Source organism: Castor canadensis, chromosome 11 (genome assembly GCF_047511655.1).
Source record: "Castor canadensis chromosome 11, mCasCan1.hap1v2, whole genome shotgun sequence".
Taxonomy (NCBI): domain Eukaryota; kingdom Metazoa; phylum Chordata; class Mammalia; order Rodentia; family Castoridae; genus Castor; species Castor canadensis.
This window is the reverse complement of record NC_133396.1, coordinates 109,277,852-109,287,379: the sequence shown is the minus strand read 5'-3', so window position 1 is coordinate 109,287,379 and position 9,528 is coordinate 109,277,852. Positions and strand designations below refer to the sequence as shown.

At 42.8% G+C, this 9,528-nt stretch overlaps 1 protein-coding gene across 2 annotated transcripts; it reads right to left on the bottom strand.

Moving 5' to 3' along the window:
- Nucleotides 1–2,611: 2,611 nt before the first annotated feature.
- Mrpl9 (mitochondrial ribosomal protein L9) lies at nucleotides 2,612–6,797 on the bottom strand. 2 transcript variants are annotated; one of them, XM_020179830.2, is made up of 7 exons: nucleotides 6,608–6,797; nucleotides 6,261–6,417; nucleotides 5,673–5,797; nucleotides 5,398–5,445; nucleotides 4,038–4,139; nucleotides 3,301–3,384; nucleotides 2,612–3,152 (listed from the first exon to the last, which is right to left on the bottom strand). In XM_020179830.2, the coding sequence occupies exons 1-7, from the start codon at nucleotides 6,764–6,766 to the stop codon at nucleotides 3,018–3,020; spliced, it is 810 nt and encodes a 269-aa protein (XP_020035419.2). In that variant the 5' UTR covers nucleotides 6,767–6,797; the 3' UTR covers nucleotides 2,612–3,017. The 2 variants fall into 2 exon arrangements, with proteins under 2 accessions (XP_020035419.2, XP_020035418.2); XM_020179829.2 differs by having other exon boundaries at nucleotides 5,398–5,448; nucleotides 6,608–6,796.
- Nucleotides 6,798–9,528: the final 2,731 nt, after the last annotated feature.

The following is a 9,528-nucleotide window of genomic DNA, read 5'->3' as shown; positions in this document are numbered from 1 at the left end:
ACAAGGAGGAAGAGCACTGACATGTGACCATGGGGTCATACTACTTAGAAGGTGTCCCCAGGAGTTAGGAACAGCCTGTTGAAGGCACAGCTAAGATACCAGCTTGGAGATGATACCCTAAAAGGATGAGACACAGTGCTTCAGGATACAATATATATCCTAAATCAATGTGTTATATATATTCTAAATCATAGTATTATATCCCTAAGTAAAATAATATAAGTCTAGAAAACAAGGTGGTAAACATAAGACCAGCCCTCTACTATTCTCTCTCCTGGTGACTTAATTAGGAAAACTGTGTCTCCTAGTCAAACTCTGGGCTCTGAGAGTTTAAAAATTCTGGTTCCCCAAAAGGGTGTATTTCTACCAGTGGACACACCAAGAGTCTCATTAAACATTAAGCTATGGCTACCACCAGATTACTTTGGATCACTACTGAGACAAGGAGTTAATAAAGCAAAGAGTCACTACCCTGGCAGGAGTAACTGACCCTGATCATCAGGGAGTATGGCTGCCATTATAGAGTGGGGGCACCCAGGCCATTCACTTAAATATCTTGTTTCTGTCTTGCCCAATTTTGATAAATGTTATAGTCATGGCTTGAGAAGGACATGATGGTCAGGTACCTAATCAGGACCTGGACCAGCAACAGTACAAGTCTGAGGAAGTCAGGGAAGGAAACTAGAATGGGTTGTAGAGGAGTGAGATGAATGCCTGTTGCAGACTCAAAATAAGCAGCAGAGACTGGTTGGTCCCAGACTTTCAAAAAAATTAGACCCATCAGAATCCTGAAGAAACCATTCCAGAACTTATGAAGCAAACAGTTCTGAGTAGTGCAGGGAGTGGACTCTAATGGTGACTATGGTATACTGCCCAGAGTTCCTTCTTCAGGACTGAAGCACTCATTCCGTAAGCTGCTAACACTGACAGATCTCTCCTGAGCCTTTCCAGGAATTGCTTTTGGCTGATGTCAGGCACCTTACTCAAAAGTCATGCTCTTTTCTTAGTTAAGTAGAGATATGTAAATCCAGCCCATTTTCCCTATTTAGGCATCCTGATAAGCATCCTAGTTTGAGCTCCCTGTGGAATTGGTTAAGGCCTTTTATTGAAATGGCATCAGCTCAGTAACTCCCTCTACCCTATCCTGCTTCTTTCTGTCCCCCACAGGTGATAATTCAAAGGACTCTACCTCCCACACTCACCTTCCTGGGCAAAATCTTCAACTGTTTTTGCAAAGAACTCAACCTTTGACAAGTCAACATTTTTATTTATTTATTTATTTTTGTTTTATTATTCATATGTGCATACAATGCTTGCGTTATTTCTTCCCCCTGCCCCGACCCCTGAGAAGTCAACATTTTGTGATTAGCTGTGTGAAATGTGCCTGCTGCTCAATTTTGGAGACATGATGGTAGTAATACTGAAAAGATGCTATGCTAACTAAACCTTCCATTTTAAGAGTAATAGGGATAGTGATCACTGACATGGCAAATTTCAAGCAGTACCAGTGCTAGATCTGAATAGTAAGCGTTCCGGAAAGTCAAGTTGGGTATAGTCATTAGTGCAACTACTGATGACAGACCTCTCAGTTGGGATGGGATGAATGAAAATGCTTGAAATTGGTTCAGAGTGGTAGGTGAGCAAATAGGAGAGTAAAACCAATCTCTCTGGACTTCTTGGTAAGGAGAGCAAAATGAGTCAAGTCTCATTTTTACCTCCTTAGTCTCATATGACCTCACAATTATACTTCAGTGACCTTGACCCAACCCAACTGTCAATAGATGGTCCTTTTTCTATTATTTCCTTCATTTCCCATCAAGACATCTATTCCAGCCAGGTGTCAGTTGCTCATGCCTATAATCCTAGCTACTTGGGAGGATGAGATCGGAGGACTGCAGTTCGAGGCCGGCCCAGGAAAATAATTCAAGAGACCTCCAAGGGCTGATGAAGTGGGTCAAGTGATAGAGTGCCTGCCTAGCAAGCACGAGGCCCTGAGTTCAAACCCAAGTACTGCCAAAAAACACTAAGCACAGCTATCTTCAGCACTAAATAAAACAATAAATAAAAATAAGATTTAGTTAAAAAAAAAAAAAAAGAGAGACCTCCAAAATAACCAGAGCAAAATGGGCTGGAGATGTGATTCAAGCAGTAGAGTACCTGATTTACAAGTACAAAGTCCTGAGTACAAACCCCAGTCCACTAAGAAAATAAAAAAGACATCTATTCCAGAATGACCAAAGAATCTTAACCTTGGTGTAGAAATCAAGGTTTTTGTTTCTTTTGCAGAATTTTAGGAGCTTGATGAAAAACAATACAGAAGTTCTCTTTTTAAGCTTCTTTCATCCCAGCTTCATTTTCTCTATCAATTATCCTTAGGTCTTATTCAGATCTTCTTAGACTCAATTGTGCTTACTCACATTGATGACTTTATCAATATATCTAGCAAAAAATTCTAAGACCAAAGACATCATTAGCTTATTCAGAGGAAGCTGCTCATAGAGATGTAGTGAGCTAATGTATTCTCTCCTTTTTAGCAACAAGACCTTAGTGCTTACAGAAGATATCTCACTTGTATGTCCTGTTGCCAGTTTACTGAAGGCCAAACAACACCTAAAAAGATCACACGTCTTTATTTGTAAATGAGAAAACAAATGTTCAGTTCAGACAAAGAGAGCCAAGTACTAGAGATAATGGCTAGCTCTTTCATTTGTTCCAGTAAACTCCAATGGAGGAAGAGGCTCAATAGGATCTAAACTATTTTAGTCCACTGATACCTGCTTATCAAAACCACAGCCTAGTACTTGAGCACAACTGCCCAAATAAAGCTGGATGTGACTACAGCTGGAGGTGAAGATGGCAGTATGGAGAATTCAACATGTACATGCTGTTCAGTCTGACATGTTCATATATTCTCTTAAATCCATTATTTGGTCAGAGGTGGGAGTGAGATCAGGGTGCTGGCCCATTTTGCTCCATTGTTCCTGATTCTGCTTTGCAGTGTTGGAAGGAGAGTAGGTTTAGACTGTCCGGGAGCTGGTGGGGGTGGTGCCCGTGGCAGCTTGCTGGGCTAACCAGTACTTATATCTTTTGGTCTTGGGCTTCTCAAACATCACAACAGACATGGGAACTCTCACAGTGTCAAGCCCATTTACCTGAACATAAAAACAAAAACAAACAATAACAACAAAAAAACCAAACAGAAGTCCTCAGAGACCAGTTAGGCAGAACTAATACCACCCAATCCCAGCTTGTCGATTTCTTTCCCAGTGAGAAAAAGGAAAAAATACTTGAAACACTCACCGTCACCTCACACCAGTACTCGCCCCATCGTGTGATAGGCTCCTCTGGTAACTTCAACGCATGTGGGGCAACCACAACACCAAGCTGCAAAAAAATAAAACATGAGCCAAATGAACTCTCTTTTCTTTGGGGGGTGTGGGGGGTGGGTGGAGGACACTAGAGTTTGAACTCAGGGCCTCACGCATGCTAGGCAGGTGCTTTTACTTAAGCCACTCCATCAGACCTTGATCCTCTAGATCTCTACCTCCTGAGTAGCTAGAATTATAGGTGTAAGCCACTGGTGCCTGGCCAAATAAACTCATGGCTTCCACTCTAGGCAACCTCATAAAGACAGTTCTAGAATTTCCTGTATAGGGATGGAAAAAACTGGAGCATTTACTCTGGCTGACTTCATTGGGAGGGCACAGAAAAACTCATTCCTAATTTCTCAGAAATGGAGGTTGATTCACAAAGAGAGACAGGAATTAAAATCAAAATAATTTCATTCATGAAAGTTAACAATTCTCCAGTGAGTTACATATCCCCAGGTTCTCCCCAGCTAGAGGAAAAAAAAATGGAAACCATCACATTTTCCTATCCATTGAATTCTTTAAATTCTGTGATCATCCTTGGCTATTTCCCTCCCACTCCTTACAAACTAACCAAGAATATTTTCCCTAACTCCAGCCTGATGAACAAAGGTTCATCCCAGAGGTAGCTTCCACCCTTGGGGAGTGCTGGTGTTTGAAAATACTCACATTCTTGAAGAAGTGGCGGGCAACTATTTCAGGGTTCAGTTCCCATTTGACATTGTTCTTCATGCCCACTTCCAGGTGACAGCTTTTAAGAAATTTCACTGTCTGAAAGGAATTATAAATAGGGGCTGGGTTAGAGTTGGAATCAAAGAAAAGGAAACATGTTAAAAGTTACAATGTCTGGAGTTCAGGGAGAGGGCATAATTTCTGTCTCATAGTCAGAAGGTGAAAAAAATTAATGGGAAAGACAGAACATTTCTTATTGTCTCAAGACTGATAAGGTAGAACATATTTTAACAAGACTCTGTAGAAGATTGTCACCTATACCTTACTGAGAAACAGGTCACATTAAAGTCAGTATCATCAATCGGGGGGTCCCTTGTGTATCTCAGGATGAAATGATTGTCACAGACCGTTTTCAACTCAGTTTTTCTGTTCTTTCAATCCTACTCACACCCCATTAATGTGCCCTTCTTAAAAGTATAAATTCATTAGTTGAAGATTCAAGATGTTTTGTATATCTTGTTCCAAACCCTTTTACAGCTATATGTTTCCTAATATTATACTGTATACATCCTCTATATACCTAGATTGGTCTACTTTCTATGTTAAAACATGCCTTAAATTTCTACTTACTCTTCTTCCTCTCTAGTACTGGGATTACAGGCATGTACCATCACACCTGGTTTTAAAGAGTATCTCTGGAAGATACTAAAGAGGCTGGTAATGTTTGCTTCTGGAAGGGAAACGTGGCTGGGGGAACGACTTTTTTTTTTTTTTTTAAATTTATTTTATACTCTTGTATCTTTGAATTTTGATTCACATGTCACCTATTTTAAAACGTAATAAAAATAAAAAGGACAGGCTGGCAGAGTGGGTCAGGTGGTAGAGTACCTGCCTAGTCCTGAATTCAAACCCCAGTGCTGCAAAACAAACAAAAAAACACTTTTCCCATCTTCCTGGCCTATTCAAAACCTACTAATCCCAAAGGTCTAACTTAATACCATCTAAAAAAAATCCCTCCCCAGTCACCCTAAAATCCATTTTACTCATTATTTACTGCCTTGAGTTTGTCACGTGTCTATGTTCTCAACTTGTCAGTAAATATTCCTAAAGACAGAGCCCTCACCTCACACTTTTCCATGGGTTCCCTGATCCCCAGACTCCCTCAAGAAGCTAAGGTACTTCATTCAACAGATTAGAATTTCCCAAGAGGTCTCCATAACAGTTATGTGGTGCAGTAACAACACTTCTTTCACCACCTTATAGTGTATACAGTCAGGAGACTTCAAGGAAATCAGGGAGACTATCAAGAAGAGGTTGCTGACTGTAAATAATAAAGACTTTCTATGTTTTCACTCACCGCCTCTCCTGCTTTGGTCTGGATCTTCTCTAATTTTCCTTCTTGTCTCTGCTAGAAAATAAAGTTAAAGATGAAAGTAAATAATAAGACACAAGCCTATGTTAAATAAAATCAAACTCTTACTATGCTCGGGACAGGCAAACAGGTTGGACTTCTGGATTCTAGTTCTAGTACCTGTTTCATGTTTAAACTAATTATCAAAGGAAAGGAAGTTTCTAGAGGAAAACTTAAAAGTTTTATAACTCCAAATTTCCCTGTCCTTTCTTTGAGCTCACCAATTTCTCCTCTTCAAACAGCTTCTTGTTTTCAGGGGATGCATATACAGCCAGTCCCTGAGGAAGGAGCCGATTACGACCTACGGATTTCTTCACTGAGACCAAGTCACCCCGGACTCCGAGTTCTGACAATGAGAACAAAAGACAGTGGAGCAAAGCGATCCAGGTGACCCTAAAGAAAAGATGATCAGCATCATGGGATAGCTCACCGGTACAGAGCTTGCCTATCATGTCCAGGCCGTGGGAGGAAGGGGAGTGTTTAAGGGACTTGATGCAGAAACTTAGTATTCCCTGTATATTGTGAGGAGTTCTTTAATCAGAGGGTTTCATTATCTGTGGTACAAACCGCCAGGCTTCTCTCTCTGCCCACACACTGTTAAGGTGTTGCTGCATCCATGTTTTATCTTTTCATTCCAGAGGCCAGTGAAACCAGCACAGTACTTTTTATGGCTTCCTTTCCTCACTTATATAGGGGTATTTTCACAAAGTAGAGAAAGCAAGGCAAACAGCTGAGGGGGAAGGGCAGGAAAAAGCTAATGTCAAACAGATGAACCCGAGGAGAGGCAAGGAGCTGGGGCCCGGCCTTACCCTCCACAGACTGCGTGAGGATGAGCTCCAAGTTTTCTTTGGGCCGGTGTTTCGTGTCCTCCACCAGTTTGTAGACGCGGTGTCGCCGATGCAGGCGCGGCTTTCTACCCTCCCCGGCCAGCGGCACCTTCCACCACCGCTCCACGATGACCGTGCCCTGGGGGCCAGAGAGGCTAGGGTGACCGGGTCTCCACAGAGAACACGCTCTCCCCGGGGCACGGCCACCCGTCCCCTTCAGCCCCGGCGCATAGCCTCTCCAAGTCTTAACGCGCCCCAGAAACAATGCTCCGACGTAAATAACCCCACCAGGGTCAAGGACCCATAAATAACCCAAACCCAGCCCTCACCCGATGCTGAGAGAGACTGAAGTCGCGCCCCAGGCTAGGGGTGTCCCCTTCACGTCGCGGCCCGAGTAGCTCTTGGATTCCTCGCGGCAGTAGCCGCCCAGCGCCCGCCCGCAGCAGCGCTCTGCTCCGGCCCGCAGCAGCGAGAGAGGCCGCCGCCATGATGGCCGGCACGGAGAGACCAAAGGACCCCGGCGCCGGCGGCAGGAAGGGCCCCATGGGGCTGCCCGCGGCGCGCCTGAGTCAGCGCGGCTTTGCTCGGGGTTGAGACGAAGCGGACTGAGCGTGGGGGGCAGGCTGGACAGCGGTTTCTCTATGTCGCCCACGCCGTGAGATAAGAAAGCCCAGGGAAGTGCTCTTGGGCTCAGCATTTTCCTCACTCATCGCCCAGTTCGGTTTTTGGTTTTCCTTTGATTTTGGTGGGGGAGACGCTTTTAATTATTGACAAATAATGTAATGACTACTAGGTGGACCCGACACTGGCAAAGACACGGTCTTCCTCTTGACTTTATCTCTAAAATGGGGCCTTTGCTTTAGTCCTACCTGCTGTCTGAAGGCACGTCTCCTTGTGACATTCGATGAAAACCGGGCACGGAAGCCAGAAGGATGCTGCTCTCTGTTTTCCTTTAAGTCTGAGGGAGGCTAGATCAGGGAAACTGAGATACGGGAAACGCCAGCCAGAAATTTACAAATAAGTATTGTCCTAATGAATAGCTAATTAAAACATAGATACTGCTTTCTTTGCTTTAAGCCTTACACTCCCTCAACAAGCTGCGACATTTACTAGAAAAAAAAAAAAAAGAAAAACCTCTCCCTCTGACCTTGCCCACTTGCCCAAAAATAATTAGTACCCTCTGAGAACTGAGCAAGGATGTCTTAAAGACACTTATCATCCTGGGGAAGAACTCTGGGCACAAAAAACACCCACAGAGGAAAACATTTATCACAAGGATGGACATCTGTCTTGAAGAGAGCCTCTAGCAGGACCCATCCTTTGTTTCAAGGGATGTTCAAGGGATGTTCAAACCCAACCTTGGGCTAACCTTGAAATCTTCAGGCCTAATAAGACATTGTACAGTAAAAACAGCTAATTATACCAGGTGTCAGTACAAAGGAGATCACTGTAGGGTAAATTAGAAACCTTTAACCCACTCTTTTTACCATAAATACCCCTGACATCGAAACTGCTTGATTGTGTCTCCCTTGGAGCACCCATGCTCCATTAGAGTGTGCCTTAGTTTTCTGCTGCTTGCTTAATAAAGCTCTGCCAAATTTTTTTTACTACTGTGACTTGTGACTTGTGTAGAAATTTTTAATCTGTGATTGATGTCAAGAACAAAATCCTGAATGGAGTGTTCCTAACCTGAAGGGAAACTTCACATACACCAACCACTGGTGACAAGTATACCTAAAAGTAATAGAAGGTTGGGATCTTCTGGAAAACTCTGCCAACCCCAAGAATGAATCTAACTCTTGGTCCTTGCACTGCAGCTTTTAAACTAATATTTAAAGAATTCTAAATCACAAGGGATATAAGCCTTAGGAAAAAAATAAACTATGGTAGGGCCAAACAGTTCCCTCTGTGGAAGGTACTGGAGAGAAGACCATAAAAATGGTATGAAAGGGTCTGTTTGGCAGAGGAGATGGTAGAAAGATGCTCTATGCTTCATCATATGTGTTCCTTCACCCAGTCAACACTCCTAAAGTCATTTTCTTGGCTCCCAGAACACGAGGACACTAGTCGTCACAGTCTCCTTTGTCGATTTATCTTTTTTTTTCCCCCAGTTAGTATGAACCCAGCACTCAGTCTTTGGGCTTTTCTCAGTGTACCCTCTCCTGATGAGGTCATCTAGGCTAACAGCTAATGATGCTTTTTTTTTTTTTTTCAATCTTGGTTTTCAACTCAGGGCCTACACCTTGAGCCACTCCACCAGCCCTATTTATTTGATGGGTTTTTTTCGACATAGGTCCTCTTGAACTATTTGTCTGGACTGGTTTCAAACCATAGTCCTGATTTCTGCTTCCTGAGTAGGTAGGATTACAGGTGTAAGCCACCAGTGGCCGGCAAACATGGCCAGCTATTTATATACCCATGATTACCAAATTTCTATCTCCATCCTAGACTTCTCATAAACTCCACACTGTAATACCCAACTGCTTATTATTTTCCTCTTATATGGCTAAAAGACATCTCAAAGTTAATATGTCCCAAACTAAGCTGGTTTATACCCCTCCTCCCAAAGAGCCTACCCACAGCCTTTCCCATTCTCAATTGATGGAAACTCCATTCTTTCAGTTCTTGGACACTCCTTAACTCCTTTATCTCATATGAAATCCTGTGGGTACTACCTTTAGACTATTTCAAGAATCCAACCACTTGTCAACCCCTTTAATGTTCCACACTGGAATAAGACACTATCTTTCCCCTGGACTACCACAATGGTCTTCCAACAGATATCCACTGTGTATTTATAATACAGCAGTAAGAAGGATTTTCTTTTCTTTTTTTTTGATACAGGGTCCCCCTCTGTAGTCCAGGTTGGCCTCAACCTCTCGATCCTTCAGCCTCAGCCTCTCGAGTGCTGAGATTACAGGTGTATACCACTACCTTTAGCTGAGGATCTTTTTAAAAGTGTAAGTCAGGGACTGAGGGTGTGGTTCAAATGGTAGAGCACTTGCCTAGCAAGAGCAAGGCCCTAAGTTCAATCCCTAGTACTGCTTAAGAAATAATTTACAAAAGTGTAAGATCATATAATTTTTCCACCTAAAACTTTACAATGATGGTTCTATACTCTTGGACTTCCTGGTCTCCAGAATGGTGGACCAAATAAATTTGTATTCCTTATAAGTTCCCAGTCTCAGGTATTTTGTTATAGCAACAGACAATGGACTAAGAAGCCTTCAACATATGAGTTTTGTGGATT